Here is a 17107-nt window from a genome sequence, read left to right as displayed (position 1 = left end):
ACGATGTTTGTACAGGAGTGTCTGGTCTCTGTTTAAAGGTCTCTGAGAGACATGTTAGTCTCCCTCTGTCCTTTTTGGGATGGGTGTTGCCTTCCTTCCTTCATGAGAGAACATGTTTCCTGTATTTGGGGGACCTCAGCAGAGCTGAATCAGACTGTGCATCCTGTCTCCCCTCCTGAGAGTCTGGTGGACATGACAGGTGACTCATGGCTCTGAAGGCAATGAGGAGTGTGTGGTGAGTGCACTATCCGAGTGAACTAGATGAAGGTGTGGGAAGTGTCCAGGGTAGCCCACGCGGTTCTCAATGGACAGAACCAGTCCTGTGAACTGCCCAGTAGGGCCATCTCTAAGGAGAGGAGATCCCATGGCAAAAAGTCAAAGAAAAGCCCTGGGGGTCGTTGTAGAATGTGGGTTCCTTTAAGGGGGAGTTAGGTCCTGAGGAGCCAGCCCCATTCCTAGAGCAGGAAGCCCCTCCCCAAGTCAGAGCTATCCATGTCCTCATCTTGGTACTGGCTGCAAGGCAAGCCTAGAATCAGGACATAGGGAGAGAGAAAAGATGGGGGTTTGTCTGAGTCTTCTCTAGCCAGGGATGGAAGGAACATCTCAAACTGAAATCTTACATTTTTGTACAACATATAAGATAGATATTTCCCATTAAATAAAATGGGACGAGGAAAGAAAAATGTCCTAATTTTAGTATATAGCTGACACAGAAACTTGTGTGCTAGACCTTCAGCATCAAGTGGAGTTTTAGAGATCTAGGGTTTTTGTTTGTTTTTGACTTTTTTTTTTTTTTTTTTTTTTTTTTTTTTGATTTTTCAAGACAGGGTTTCTCTGTGTAGCTTTGTGCCTTTCCTGGATCTCGCTATGTAGACCAGGCTGGCCTCTGCCTCCCGAGTGCTGGGATTAAAGGCGTGCACCGCCACCACCGCCCGGCCAGTTTTTGACTTTTTTGATACAGGGTTTCCCTATGTAGATCTGACTGCCCTGGAACTCACTTTGTAGATCAAGCTGGCCTTGAACTCAGAGATCTGCCTGCCTCTGCTGGGATTGAAGGTGTATGCAAACACTGCCCAGCAAGATCTAGTTTTTTTTTTTTCGAGACAGGGTTTCTCTGTGTAGCTTTGTGCCTTTCCTGGAACTCGCTTTGGAGACCAGGCTGGCCTCGAACTCACAGAGATCCGCCTGGCTCTGCCTCCCGAGTGCTGGGATTAAAGGCGTGCGCCACTACCGCCCGGCAAGATCTAGTTTTTAAGGAACAAAAGACATAGAAATAAATGAGAGGAATTGAAAACCTAATCTAAAAATTACTAAATTCAGTAGCCAATAAATGCAAATAATGGGATACCAATTGGTCCAACTTAATATATAAAAATAATGTGGATGTTCATTGTGCATTGAAAACACACACACACACACACACACACACACACACACACACACAAAACCCCAAACAAAACCCCGAGTTATCATCTCATCTTGGTCTTCATTTCCTGTTTGAAAACTATGGATAAATAAACTAATAATAATAATAAATAATAAGTGGAATAAAGCATATTCAAGACTGAATCTAATCTATGATTTCTATTTTGTAAAAGAATCTAACAATATTATGCATAATTATATAAAAGGGAAAAGGTTAGAAAAAAATGCAAGCTCACATTGTCATCAGTCTTTACTGTTTTGTACTTATAAATCAATCTAAAATCAGCACTGAAACCAGACGGCATTGTGCAGCTGTTCTCTGACCTGGGGCAAGACAGACATTACTGATTGATCATGATCTCATTCTACTGACAAGGTGGAAAGAGAGCTCATGCCATCCCTGTGTGACTAGAACATTGCATTGTCCTATGTTCTTGGCTAATTCTTAATATGTAGATACCTAGGTGTCTCTCTAATACAGACATGAAGATAAGCAGATTGTCTTTGGACATTTATCATTGAACCAAGGGGCTTGGTGGTATACTTGAATAACTTCCCTATAATCCATTATCTCAGCCTGGTCTTCATTTCTTGCTTGTCAAATGGAGGCACTATAATTGATTGCCTAGCATCAGTTATTTCTAGCATCAATATCCCATAAATGAGGATGGAATTTTAGAATACGTTTTTGGAAGAGTGTTGGAGAGAGCCAACATACCTCCACTGCAGTAGGAGAAAAAGTGGTATTTACCATTTCAACCAGAACCAATGTCTGTCGAGAAGCCTTCTGCCTGGAGACAAGAACTCTTCAATTCGCTGCTCATATTTGGCCATCAAGTGATCCCAGACAACAAAGAAGATGGTAACCATGGTGATAACAAAAAGAGGAAGGGCTCTGTGGAAGTTCAGTACACAGGCTGCAATCAACAAAGCCAGGAAACCTGTGCAGGAGGCAAATCCAGACGGTGAGTGTTACCAAACCAGTGGTCCTGGGCTTCCCGCCTGGGTCTGACTTAGGCAAGGGGAGGCTTAAGTATCTATTGAATACAGGGTGCTTTAGTGTGGATACAGACTTTTCAGCTGAGCCCTTTGCTTTTCTTTCATTTCAAGCAAGTCCCTAAGATTTCACCATGATGAAGAAAGGATGCTGTTTTTTTTTTTTTTTTCCTCTTACAGCACCTTCTTAGTTTTTGAATCCTGACACTTAGTCACTACTGCTGCATTTAAAGAACAGGTTCCAGGATAAGAATACCAAGTATGGTAGTGTACACCTTTAATCCCAGCACTTGGGGGACAGAGATAGGTGGATCTCTCTGAGTGCAAGGCCAGCCTGGTCTGCATAATAAGTTCCAGGACTCCAAGGGTTATACAGTGAGAACTTGCCTCAAAAAAATAAAATAAAGTTTATTATCCTAAAAAGTCAGCAAACAATGGCCCACAGGTTAAGTCTGACTTGCTCCTAGGGAGGTGGCAAGGTCAGTGGCATTTGCTATGTGTACTTGTACCCTCCAATCAAGCAGTATTGCTCCGCAGCTTTGCCTTTCTACCTACATATTACCTGCAGTTGAAGGTCCAATATGGCCAGACCTAAAAGACCCTCTGCCCTGCTAGAGGGAAGCTGGAGAACCCTTGCTATTCCTGTTCCAGCTGTTTTAACACCAGCACAACTCTTGGCTTTGGAGGTGTAGTATTCTTTACAAATGCCTATGGGCTTAGTGTGAAGGTTCACATTTTATAGACAAAGTTTTTTTTACAATGAGCTTTGAAGACTTTTGTTTTGGGAAGACAAAAATCAGGGTACATTCTCATGTGCCTGTAGGATAAAGTGTGGGCCAGAATGCCCTGGGTCTTACTTTGTATTCACTCCTACAATTACTTTTTGTTCTTGTTTAACCTGGTGTTCATTGCAAAGTCTGCCAGTTGCCCAGGTATTCTGGATATGCATTAGCCAATGCACTTCCTCAAAAGCATGTCACAATAACAAGGGCTCTGTAAGTCCCAGGAATAAGGTAGTACTATGGTTTGAATGTATCCCCCCAAAGTCTGTGTGTTGGAAACTTGATCCCCACATTCACATAGTGATAGTAGCAGAGGTGGGGCTTTGAGGAGGTAATTGGAATTGGATGGATCCTAAGGGCGGAGCCTCCATGATGTTACTAGTGGCTTTATAAAAAGAGCAATAGAGACATGGGTCAATATGTGTTATCCTATGCTACAAAGATCCCTCCATGTTACAATGGAGTAGAAGGCCCATACCAGTGCTGGCACCATAATCCTGGACTGTGTTCTAGGACCTGAAGAACTCTGTGATTGAGTCTACAGTATTCAATTACAGCAAAGAAAATGGACTAAGACAGTAGGAGACTCAAAAACAAAACTTCTGGCTGGCTTCATAAATAAGATAGGCAAGTGATCTGTGTAGGCACTCCCTCCACTTCTCTGGATAAGTCTGTGAGATCCAGCAGAAGGAGCAATTTCTTTCTTTACACAGAAAGCTAACACTTAAAAGATCCCAAGAAAAGACAACAGCATTCCCATGGCTCTTTGGTATTTACCAGTCAATAAAATGCCCCCAATGATGCGCCGAAGAATGATTCTGTGCTTTCTACAAATCTCACAAATCATATCATACTTTCTTTCCAAACACCTGCAACATAAAAGCAAAAGACCCACAGAGTAAACACCCAAACACAAGATATCTGGCATTTGAAGCCTGGGCTAGGCTTCATAAGCAACACAAACAGGTTTCTGAAGCCATGTCTCAAAGCTGAAATGGAACATTCATCTTTGACGGACACCGGCCATAACGTGGATTAATGACTGAATGAGTGTGCCAAGCTCTTGGCAGCAGGTGCCTTTACCATTGAGCCATTGCCCCGGACTAGTTCCCTGAGATTTAACGTAGGCTTTGAGAAATTAATTGCTATTGATTGATATGGAGAAGATGAATTGACTCTTTATGTAGGGATTGGAGCCATTAGTTAGTAATTTATACCTTTAATGAGAAGACTGTCCTGGGTGAATGTGAAAATAAATACTGGTTCCTAGAGCAACATCTTTTCAAACTGACCACATCTATCACCCCCAAAGGCCATTAATTTTTTCCAAGTGGGGCTGGATGGATGAGGCTCGAGGTGGTGACAATTTCTAATGAAGCATAGGAAAATTTAATTTAGAAGAGAATAAAACAAAATGACAAAATATTGAATAAAACACACAGCGGGTAGATGTGGCGATGTCCCTGCCTTAAGAACGGTACCCTTTTTGATGCTCATCTTGGTCATCCTCCTCCACGTCTTCTTTGTTTCCTAGAGACTCCTGCTCAATCGTGATCTGCCTGTCACCCTGGAGATCAAACATTGGAGAGAAAGAATAATGAGAATCTGGGCACCATGGATTCTGGACTCCTTTGCTCAGCGTTCAAGCAAAGAATGTTCAACAATCCTTTCAAAATTATTATACGGGAAATGGCTCCCCTTATCTACGGCATGGGCATTTTTTTCCTTTTATAATCACAAGAAATTCAGGATCACACTTACTTCCTCTTTCCTCCCAGAGGAGCCTCTGGTAAGCCCCCATTACCACCTTTTTCATTTTTTAAAAGCGAACAGGTTTGCATTTCTGATCTTGGTCTCATTTCTGCTGTAGTCATTCGACACCAGACACCAGCTCTGGTTTTGGGAAGGGCTAAAGGAAGTTAACAACAAAGGCTGTGTAATTCTCCCTTTACACTGAACCAGCTCTTGTCTAGAGTACTGAAACCAAACCAAGGCTTGGCTTGCAGATATGAATACCTGCCTTCTCCTTCAAGAGCTGAGAGATGCCCCTCAGGACTCACAAAGGCATTGCCCTTGTCCTAATGCCTAAGTGTAACATAAACCTGAGTCACTTTTCGCGAACAGTTTTTCTGGGAACAGAATGAGCTTCCTCCCAAATATCCATGACCTATCTATCCTTTCCCCAGAAGAGCTCCCTCTGTCCATCCCACAATAATTCTTCAGGTGCCGGGGAGCATTCTGGTCCGGATGGGCTCTGGCCGTACACTGGCAGGTGTGATGCTGAAGCTTCTGCACTCTGCTGCTCGCAGAGTGGCCTTTACCCTCTGCACTTAAAACACAGAGCGACACCACAGGTCACATAGCACATCGAGGACTCTCCTGCTTCTGCCTCCCGTCACCTTTGTTTCTGGAGTGCTCCTCAAGAACTAGGAAGGCATGGGCCACAGGAAGAGAGGCTGAGTCCAACCAACTTCCAGAGGCTACAGTCGGCCATTTATGTCTTCTTTTAAAAACAGACTTACTTATTTTTATTTTATGTGTATCAATGTTCTTCCCATAAGAGTATGCACCACATGCATGCAGTGCTCGCAGAGGCCAAAAGAGAGTGTTGGAGCCAGGCAGTAATGGCACACTCGAGAGGCAGAGCCAGGCAGACAGATCTCTGTGAGTCTGAGGCCAGCCTGGTCTACAGAGCAAGATCCAGGACAGGCACCAAAACTACACAGAGAAACCCTGTCTCAAAAACAAAAACAAAAACAAAATCAACAACAACAAAAAAGGGTGTCAGATCCTATGGAGCTGCAGTTACAGATAGTTGTGAGCTGCCATGTTGGTGCTGGAAGTGGCAGCCAGGTCCTCAGCAGAGCACCCAGTGCTCTTTACTGCTGAGCCATCTCTCCAGTCCCTTATCCATTTATTCCTACCTGACATCTAGCTTGACCAATACTTTAGTAAATATTTGATTTAAATGGCTATGATGTTCTGTTGTCAATGTACCCCAAGCTACCTGCCACCTATGGACACTTTTGTTTAATTTACCATGGACACCAAATCTATCCTGAACCTCCATCATCACGGGTTCAAATCTATACTGAACCTCCATCATCACAGGTTATCTCCCACTTCCCCATCACTGCTGAAATTTGTGTATTTCTTCCTGCCACCATCTGCTCACACCCGCTTCCTGATGGGTCCACTGTGTGCACAGATGTGTGCACACCTACCGAATGGCTTCCTTTAACTTCACCCAATGCTTGTTGCCACCAAACCAGCTGCTACTCAGCCTGTGCATTCCTGTTTATAGTTATGAAATATGGAAGTTTTGCTCTGTTCTTGTGTGAAACAACAAAAAAATAGACTTTTTAGAGCAATTGCAGCTTCACAGCAGAAGTAAGCTGTAAATATGGAGACTTCCCATAGATCCCCACACGGTCCTTTCCCCTGCCAACAACCTGCACCAGAGAGGTCCATTTGTTGCCACAGATGAACCTGCTGCACTGATGGCCACACCAGCCCCATAGTTTACCTTCAAGGTTGCCATGTCTATTATCGTTTGCCAATTGGCTACATCTGGAAACCCAAGTGGCGGGGTACACCCGTGAGGGGTTTCCTTAATTAAATCGTTTGAAGTGAGAAGACCCACCTTTAATCTGGATCATTTGAGGTGAGAAGATCCACATTTAATCTGGCTACACCTTCTGCTGGCAGCCTTTGTAAAGGACATGGGAGAAGGAAGCTTTTGCTCTTGCCTGCTTGCTCTCTCTCTCTCTCTCTGGCAAGTCTGTTCCTTCACTGGCATTAGAGCCTCCTTCTTTAGGATTCCAGTGTATACTGGAGACCAGCTGAGACCTCCAACCTCATGGACTGAACAACTACTAGATTCTGGGACCTTCCATTGTTAGCCATTGTTGGACTAGCTGGACCACAGCCTGTAAGCCACTCTAATAAAAAATCCCCCCATACACACACACACACACACACACACACACACACACACACACACACACACATTATATATATATATATATATATATATATATATATATATATATATATATATATATATATATATATATATACACATACACACACACACACATTTTGTAAGTTTTTTCCTGTTGAGAACCCTGGCTCATACAAGGGTCATTTCTGGAGCACTCAATCTATGGATAAATGGATAACGGCGGTCTTCACTGCTGTAGTGTACAGGATGGTTTCAATGCCCTAAAATTCCTGCTGCTCACCCTCACTTTCTCCCTAAGCCTGGAAACCAATATCTCTTCACTCCTCTCTGGTTTTTCCTTTACCAGGATGATGTTACTGGGGTGGCGTGGGGTGTTCCCATTGTACTGGCTTCTCTCACTCTGTGATATGCATGGACAGCCCTTCAGTTCTTCTCAGCCCTTCATCATTTGTTCCTAGTGCTGAAAAACATCTCATTATCTGGACAAACCACCGTCCATCAGTTTTCCTGACGGGTACCTGGGCTGCTTCCAAGGTTTGCCAATTATGAATAAAAGCTGCTGTAAGCATCTGTGTGGTGGTTTTTGTGTGGACTAGCTTGTTTGCTGGGGGACACTTAGTGACACTGACACTGTATGGAATGAGATAAGTGGAAAGTAAGAGGGACAGTGTGATCCCAATATCCACATACACAAGAGTCTGTTTGCGTAAACATAGGCTACGTTCCAAGACATACCAAGACTCTCCCCTCGGATAAAGTGACAACTTCCATCTTCCAGTTTTGCTGCAACAGTTTTCCCAGTTTTTGGTACTCAGGACTAGTTTTCAATGGACGATCTACATGAGTAACTACTCACCCCCCCCCCCCCCCCCCCCAGCAACTGAAGAAATTCTACTTAAATCTAATTACACAGAGTTCCTTGCCAGATGTGGTATCCATGCCTGTCATGCCACACTTGGGATGCTGAAGCCAGAGGATCAGGAGTTTAAGATCACCCTCTGTGGCATATTGAGCTTGAAGCTAGCTTGGGTCACTTGAGGGCCGCACCCCCCCCCCCCCCCCCCCCCCCCCCCGCAAAAAAAAACCAATAAAAAACAAAACAACAATAATAAAATGAAAACAATAAACAAAGGCTGTGTAAGCTGAAGTCCTGTAAGGGACTCTCAGGCTCGATGGAACCGAGGGAGGGGCATCTCATGTGCCTCCTTCGCCTTAACATTCAGGTGCTTTTCTCTTTTTGTCAGGAGATCTCACCCCAGGCTGGCCCTGCTCCTGCCTCCACCCCGTGAGTAGCGGAGCTACAAGGATGTTCATCCATGCTGGCCTACGCCTGGGCTTTTGGCCTTGGACTGGCTTCCCTTTTGGGGAACTCTGAGGCTGTCTGTAAAAGCGAAGCCTCCTTGTTAGGGTATGTGTGCTTCCTGGTGACTCTGCCTTGGACACACTAACCACACTCCCTTCACAGGCGGCAGAGGATCACCATGGCAACAGTTCCTTAACCATCCTCCACACCTGTCCTACCTGCATGGTGTTTCCTTGTTCCCCATTCTGCACAACTCTGCTCCTGACTGTGCTGTTTCCTGGTGTGTCCTGCTCTTCGAAGTCCTCATCCTAAGAAAAAAGCAAAGTGAAAAGATACGGAGTCAGAGCCCACACACAAGTGTCCTTCAGTGAAGATTCCAGGAAGGATTGTGAGAAGTGGCAGGAGGCCAGCTTCAGGGTTCAGATGAGGCACCCGATCCAGGGAACTGCCAGGGAATTGTGGGCTCATAAGGAAACAGATGAGTTTTGCTTTATTTTGCTCTGATGGGGAAGATCCACATGCTGCACACTGAGGAAGGACAGACAGCTTCCCACCTTTGGCTCTAACTGCAGAGTCAGTACCAGGGGACTTGGGTGGGGGACCTAATGTTTCAGCAGGGCAAGTGAATCACCTAGCTGAGGGACCACCCCTCAGGAAGGCAGATCCACCTTTAAGCCATGCTCAAACGATAGGAGAAATGATTATCCCTTTAAAAAGATAATGCACTTTTCCTTCCCAGAATTCCTGGCCCTAGTGTGGACACATGCATGAGCTCCAACTCTGGAGCTTCCTAAATTGGAGTAGTTCTGAGAAGCAAACTCTTCCCTTTTCTTTCCATCTCTTCTCTGGCCACAGTTTCTCTAAAGTTTCCTTCTCTGCAGCATGGCTGCTTGCTCACATGTTGCTCACCTCCATGCCTGTTTAACTCAGCTGGCACGGCCTCTTCTTTCTCTCTTCTGGGTAGAAGTTCCATGCCCCAGGGCTTCAGTTTCTAAACTCTAATAAAACTGTCCTTGTGTGTCTGTTCTTAAATAGTCTTCCTCCCTTCCTTCTTCCTACTCTTCCTCCCTCCTTCCCTCTCTCCTCCCTCCCTCCTTCCCTCTCTCCTTCCTTTCTCCTCCCTCCCTCCTTCCTTCCTTCTTCCTCCTTTGTTTTTTTGAGATCTGTTCTCACTTTGTGGCCCTGGCTCTCCTGGAACTTGCTATGTAGACCAGGCTGACCTTGAACTCACAGAGATCCTCCTGTCTCTTGAGAGCCCGGATCAAAGGTGTGTGCCACCACTCCCATCTTTAAATTCTTGTAAGGAGACTAAGACTCCAAGCGAGTGCCTCAATCTGCCTGTAACATGTGGCCCCTCTGGTGGGTCTCTCAGGAACTCCTGGTAATGGTATGGGAGGAAATGCAGCGTATGTATACAAAGAATGGGAAGAGGACAGAACAGTGGCCATTGCACTGAGGGCCCTCTGGGCTCTTTACTATTCTTCATTCATGGATTCTTACATGTTCCTTAACATTTAAGTTGAAAACAGGATCCTGAATGACACGTGTGAATAAAATCAGGGTCCCTAATTTAAAGATGCAGTAAGAAGAGGATTGAGGGAAAACTTCAGCACGGGCCTGAACCCAAACCCTGAGACCAAGGGCAGAGCACTCCCTCAGTACACTAACTCTCCCCTGGACCTGGGGTTTTTATTTGTAACTGTGTGTGACACTCCACAGACCATATCGTTCTAAACCTCAGTTGTTTGTCCACACAGCAGCATTTTCTTTCTGGCTCTTTCCAGAATCCTGAGATTTTCTCCCTGGAGGAGCTTCAACCTTTTGAAGCTGACCATGCCTGCCACCTGCTGGCAGCGTCTGAAATCTTGGCTGAAGGACTCAGACTGTGGGTTTAAGTCGATGATCATGAAAAGTGCATGTGATTGTATGGGGGTGTGTTTGCGTGCTGCTTTGCACACTCACAGAAAGAACCCTGAATGGGTTTTCCCTTGTGTGCTGGGATTGCTCTGTCCAATGGACTCACTCCTTGGTGTTTATATTTCCAGGAAGACAAAGGCCTCCCACTCGAGGATTTAGAACAGAAGTAGGGGTTATTATGGGTGTGGGTGGGTGGGTGGAAAACGACCAGCTTCTCTCTTTAAGTTGGAACTGTTGGTCTGTAACAGAGGCATCTATCACTTATTAGCCACCATTTCTTTCTGTCTATTTAATAAGTCAGATTACTGACACCTTTGATTCTCACACCTATAAGCACCCCTGTTCTCAGGTAGAAAGAACCTCCAGGACACTGACTGGAGAAATCTCATGCATGTTTCAAAGCAATGGAGCAGGGGCTGAAAGCATGCATGCATACATGTGAATAAAACTTAAAATGTATTTAAGATATTAAGATATTGAAGATTAATATCTTATTAAACATATTTAACGAGATATTAAGATGTATTTCTGATAGAGCATATTATACATCTCCATTAACAGTTGTACTGGCCGGTTTTGTGTGTCAGCTTGACACAAGCTGGAGTCATCAGAGAGGAAGGATCCTCAGCTGAGGAAATGCCGCCATACGATCCAGCTGTAAGGCATTTTCTCATTTAGTGATCAGTGGGGGAGGTCCCAGCCCATGGCGGGTGGTGCCATCCCTGGGCTGGAGGTCCTGGGTTCTATAAGAAAGCAAACTGAGCAAGTGATGGAGATCAAGCCAGTAAGCAGCACCCCTCCATGGCCTCGGCATCAGCTCCTGCCTCCAGGTTCCTGTCCTGTTTGAGTTCCTGTCCTGACTTCCTTTAGTGCTGAACAGTGATGTGGAAGTGTAAGCCAAATAAACCCCTTCCTCCCCAAGTTGCTTTTTAGTTACAGTGTTTCATTGCAGCAATAGAAACTCTAACTAGGATAGCAGTTAAAAAGGATTAAGGACAATAAAACTCCAGGCAAATAAAACCCAAGGTTCAGGGGAAGAGTGTATTGAGGGAATGCTCTGTCCTTGGTCTTAGGGAATGAGCTATGCTCTCCTCAGGCCCAAGTTGAAGTCTTCCCCTCCTACCCTGGGGAGACAGAGGCAGGTGGATCTCTGTGAGTTCGAGGTGAGCCTGGTCTACGTAGTGAGTTCCAGGACAGTCAGGATTACATAGTTAGATCCTATTTCAAAAATTTATTTATTATTCATGAGTGCTTTGCTTCATGTATGTCTGTGCATCATGTATGTGTGCAATGCTCATGGAGGCCAGAAGAGGGCCTCAGATCCATGGAACTGGAGGTTCTGGGAGCGGAATGGTACCTCTGCAAGAGCAGTCAGGGCTCTTAACCTCTGAGCCATGTCTGCAGCCCCCAAGAAACAGTAAGTGGATACATCTGTGAGCATAGGAGCCCTTTCATTTTATTTGTACATAGTGGGAAATATTAGTTTTGCCTATGGAGCTATCCACACTATAGACTGGAAAGTAAGTTAGTGTAAGAAGTGTAAGTGTGTCCGGGGGCAGAGGCTTCAGCCCTGTGACCATTTAGCTTCTTAAACAGTAAGTAAACAGTTTGAACATTCTTCTTAGTTGTCTAAAGTCCTACTTCATGGTTTCTCTCACAGGGTTTTGCTTTTTCCCACTGGAATTCACAAGTCCTGGTCATATTTCCATGAAATGCATGGCTTCCAACACCAGGGTGCTGCTGTGCAGTGTCCACTTGGGGCTCCACTCCACCAGAGCTGTTGAGACAGTGACTCCTACACTCCACCCTGACTCCAGCAGGCTCTGCCAGCGGGACCAGCTTAGGAATTAACATGCTAAAGTGCTGGGCAGCCAGACAGGCACCAGTAGATTCGGTCCTCACCAGCGGCTTTGTGCTCCACCTCCCAGGCACAATATGAAAAGATGGAGTTTTCAGGGGACGCTAGCTCCTGGTTTCTGGTCAAAAGAATGAAACCCTGGAGCCAGAGAGGTGGCTCAGTAGTTAAGAACACTGGCTGCTCTTGCAGAGGACTTGGGTTCAGTTCCCAGCATCCCCATCTATAACTCCAGTTCCAGGGGATCTGATACCCTCTTCTGGCCTTCATTGGCACCAGGCATGCACATGTGTGCACAGACATACACTAAGGCAAACATTCATATGAATAAAATAAAATTAAACCAGTTTTTTTTTTTTTTGGTGTGTGTGTGTGTGTTTTGAGACAGGTTTCCCTATGTAGCCCTGGCTGTCTTGGAACTTGCTCTGTAGACCAGGCTAGCCTCCAACTCACAGAGATCTACCTGCCTCTGTCTCCTGAGTGCTGGGATTAAAAGTGTGCATCACCACACTTGGCTTTTTCTTTTCTTTTTTTTATTATTAAAAATGTATTTTTAAAAAGGAATCTAAGTCCTACCTCTGGCCTTGGTGGAGAACAACATTCTGTTGCCCTAAAAGTGAGAACGTTCTATGTATGTATGAGGGCCATTCTATGGCCCTCTCCCTTAAGAGCTGACCCAGCTGGATCTGCCAATCACTTTGCTAGAGCACCCCACCTATCTATTTGAAAACTGTATTGATTTATGACTGTGTTTGCTTTGTGGCTGTAAAAACTTCATGAAACTATCACATTGGAACACAGAGTTTGGGGTAACCTCAATCTGTGTTCCTAGGCTATTTGGCTCCAGAAGAAACAACCTCTTCCCCCTTTTTTGGTGAGAACTATTTTTTTTTCCTTTCATTAATCTGAATTATTTCAACCGCCACTGCCATGAAAAACAAATACAAATAAGTATTGGAGAATGTGGTAACTGCAAGAAACTAAAGACACATAACCAAGTCACTTGTGGTGTCAACTCAATGGGACCTGGCGTCACCTAGGAGACTAGCTTCCAGGCACACCTGTGAGGGATGGTATCAATCAGGTTGACTGAGGTGGAAAGACCCACGCTAACCCAGGGCAGCACCATTCCCTGTGCTTGGCTCCTGGACTGAGAAGAAAGCGAGCTGAGCACCAGCATCCGTGTTGCTGATGGTGGGTGTCATGTGACCATCTGCTTCAGGCGCCTGCTGCCTTTATGTCCCTGCCATAGATAGTAAACTCTGTGAGCCAGAGGAACCCTTGTCTCCCCTAAACTGCTTTCTTTCTTTGTTAGTTTTTGTTTGTTTTTGAGACAGGGTCTCCATGTAGCTCTGGCTGTCCTGGAACTCACTGTGTAGACCAGGCTGGCCTTGAATGCAGCCTCCGCCTTCCATGCTGGGATTAAAGGCATGTTCCACCAATGGGCCTAAACTGCTTTTGTCAGAGTAATTTACCATAGTGACAGGAAGAGGAATTAGTGTAAAAGATATCTGGGGACACTTGAGAAACAGAAACGCAAACAACCCACTGGGTGTTATTGAACTGATGTGTGGTGTTGCTTTTCCTGGTGATAAAGGAGGAATCAGCCTTCTTGTGAACTCAAAAGGAAGTCCAGAGTGACCAACAATGGCAAAGTCAGAGGTGATGGTTGTGGGCATGCCTCTGTGTGTATGTAGGGGGGCAGTAGTGTGGTTTCAGTCATGTGGCAGTGGTTAATGACAAAGACTGGTCAGCGCCTTTGAAACTTCAACCTTTCTGCAGACCTATGACAAATTATTTCACCCATTCTTCCACAGTAAGAGACCTGAACAACCACTAACCTGGCTTCTAAACGCTGTGGGCGCAGAAGAGGCAGAGGATTCCTGAACTCTTTGGAGCAATGAGAGAGCTTCCTTATTGTAGTGAGGCCTTCACTAGCCCTGAGAGGTGGAGAGAACTTCTCTGACCAGAGCTGACTTAACCCTTTGCAAAGGTCCTGGGAGGCAGCCTTCCAGTTGACCAGAGGAAGAGCCTGACTTGAGTAAGTGCCAGTTAGCAAATCCTCCTACCCTTTCCTGCTTTTTGCAACTTCCACGCCTCTGACTGGGCCTGAACCTCTTCCTGTTTCCTCATTCTTCCTCAGAAGGCCCACTCACCTCTGCAGAAACTGAAAGCTCAGGCTAGTTCACGAATGCAATCGGTCCTCACTGATTGTACTGACATCAGTGTCTTGCTTTGTTCTTTGGGGGAAAACTATCCAAAGCTCTGAATCCATCCTCCTCAAGTGACTGATCTCAGATGTCGCTCAGATGCGACTGGAGGTAGAATCTCCTGTCCACTCACTGCCCACACCACTGACTCGTCTTACACCCCCATAGGACGATTACAAAAGACAACAGTCAGGATTCAGACGATGAAGTAGGTGTGAATCAAGAGGACATTCCACTTCAAAAAGGAAAAGCCAAGCATAACTAGCTGATAGCTAATTTCATTTTAAAACTGATGGGGACAAATGTGTATTAGTCATATTGATTTTAATTTTCAGATATAAAAGATTTGAACAAGTCTCACCACTGGCTATGCTGTTGTCTGTAACACCCAGTACATGACTATAATTTGAAACCCAAATAAATCTTCAACACACACAACTCACAAGAGAGACCTTGTCTCCAAAAGACCAAACAAACAAACACATCCCCAACCAAACCAACCAACCAACCAAACAAAACAACAAACTCCCCCTCCAACCAACCAACCAACCAACCAACCAAACAAACAAACAAACAAACAACCAAATAAACAACAAACAAAGACAAAAAAACTTAGATACAAGGGGCTGTAGAGAGAGTCAGTGGTTAAGAGCACTGTTCTTGCAAAGGACCCAACTTCATTCCAAGCATTCCCACAGTGGCTCACATCCACTGTAACTCAAGCTCTGGGGACCTGACGCCCTCTTCTGGCCTCTGTGGGAACTTGCACTCATGTGACATATACTCACACAAACACACGTAACACATATGAATACATGTTTAAAAAATAGTTAGTTGTGGCAGCACACTTTTTTTTTTTTTTTTTTTTTTGGTTTTTCGAGACAGGGTTTCTCTGTGCAGCTTTGCGCCTTTCCTGGGACTCACTTGGTAGCCCAGGCTGGCCTCGAACTCACAGAGATCCACCTGGCTCTGCCTCCCGAGTGCTGGGATTAAAGGCATGCGCCACCACCGCCCGGCAAACAGCACACGTTTTTAATCCAAGCACCCAGGAGGCAGAGACAGTTGACTTTTAGGCCATCTAGGTCTACATAACGAGTTCCAGGCCAGTCAGAGCTACATAGTGAGATCCTGTCTAGAAAAAAAAAAAAAGATCCTGTGTTTACCTTTGCAGGTGTCCTAGTTAGGGTTATTATTGCTATGATGAAATACCGTGACCTACAGCAACTTAGGGAGGAAAGGGTTTATGTTCCTTACACTTCCACATCATAATCAATATTTGAAAGAAGTCAGGACAAGAACTTAAACAGGGCACAGGGCAGGAACCTGGAGCTGACACAGAGGCCCTGGAGGAGGCTTACTCCCATGGCTTGCACAGCGTGCTTTCTTATGGAACCCAGAACCACCAGCCCAGTGGTGGCCCCACCCACAATGCTCTGGGCCCTCTCCCATCAATCACTAATTAAGAAAATGCCGTACAGCCAGATCTTATGGAGGCATTTTCTCAATTGAGGCTCCCTCCTCTCAGATGACTCCAGCTTGTGTCAAGTTGACATAAACTGGTCAGGACAGCAGGGTCACCAAGAAAAGTGGGGTTATGTGGCAAAGTGATGCCACCGAACATCTTACCCTGTAGATTCATTGTTTTTATGAAAAGTCGGATGTTACAGAAAGACACCAATAGGTTAGTCTGTTTCTGACTTGGTACGCTCATGTCAGTAATCCTCCTGCCTCCACCTCCCAAGTGCTGAGAGTACAATATGCATTGCCATGCCTGACTCTCCCTTTACTCTTAAAGGTAAAGTCGGATGTTACAGAAAGACACCAATAGGTTAGTCTGTTTCTGACTTGGTACGCTCATGTCAGTAATCCTCCTGCCTCCACCTCCCAAGTGCTGAGAGTACAATATGCATTGCCATGCCTGACTCTCCCTTTACTCTTAAAGGTTGGTTGACGTCTGTGCCCATCATTTGTGTTGGACTGTGTGCATAATGATTTCTGCCTGATTCTAATTTCCAGTACTGTTTCTCACCTTCCTCTGATTTAGCTTGGCCTGTTTGATGTAAAGGAAGATATTCTCATGAGAACTTCCATACTTTGATTTCTCTGTGAAAGCCACAGAGTGACGTGTTTCTCCACATGGCGTTGCCGAACCTCTTCACTGTAGTCCGAATGTGTGCCCTTTCAGTTTGCCCACACCTGGCCTGTGGCAAGAAGTCTTTTTCCCTTTGAGGCTCCTGATGAAGTTTGAGACTAAGAATGTTTATTTGTTGTCTAATATTCACAGGCAAATGACCCCAAGATGATAACAACACTTGTCCGAGACACAATTTGGTCAGGTATTTTTCAAAAACTGAGAACAGAAAACATGGCTTCAATTTCTCTCTCTCTCTCTCTCTCTCTCTCTCTCTCTCTCTCTCTCTCTCTCTCTCTCTCTCTCTCTCTCTCTCTCAAACGGAGTCTTATACCATAGCCCAGGGTTTTTACCTTCCTGGCAGGAGAGCAGTAGAGAAGGTATTTCAAAGGGAGACACTTTTGCTATCGGATTATCTAACAGAATCTCATGCTGAGGGCAGAGCGGCAAGAATTTACACACAGTTCTGATAGCAGATCACACTTGACTGACCAGAGCAGACCCAGGGGAGGTCAGGGGTCAGT

At 45.2% G+C, this 17107-nt stretch overlaps 1 protein-coding gene across 1 annotated transcript in view; it reads right to left on the bottom strand.

Moving 5' to 3' along the window:
* Slc28a3 (solute carrier family 28 member 3) overlaps positions 1-17107 on the bottom strand; it is a 53622-nt gene that overhangs the window by 22778 nt on the left and 13737 nt on the right. Inside the window, exons 2-5 of the mRNA XM_052729274.1 lie at positions 8689-8778; positions 4685-4770; positions 3981-4072; positions 2177-2366 (exon numbers count right to left, since the gene is read on the bottom strand). Coding sequence (XP_052585234.1) covers positions 2177-2366; positions 3981-4072; positions 4685-4770; positions 8689-8778 — 458 coding nt within the window. The remainder of the gene's footprint in view (positions 1-2176; positions 2367-3980; positions 4073-4684; positions 4771-8688; positions 8779-17107) is intronic.

The sequence above is a fragment of the Peromyscus californicus genome, unplaced genomic scaffold, assembly GCF_007827085.1.
Source record: "Peromyscus californicus insignis strain IS unplaced genomic scaffold, ASM782708v3 Scaffold_8__1_contigs__length_139910024, whole genome shotgun sequence".
Taxonomy (NCBI): domain Eukaryota; kingdom Metazoa; phylum Chordata; class Mammalia; order Rodentia; family Cricetidae; genus Peromyscus; species Peromyscus californicus.
The sequence above is the reverse complement of the archived record's forward strand: the minus strand, read 5'-3'. Positions and strand labels throughout refer to the sequence as shown.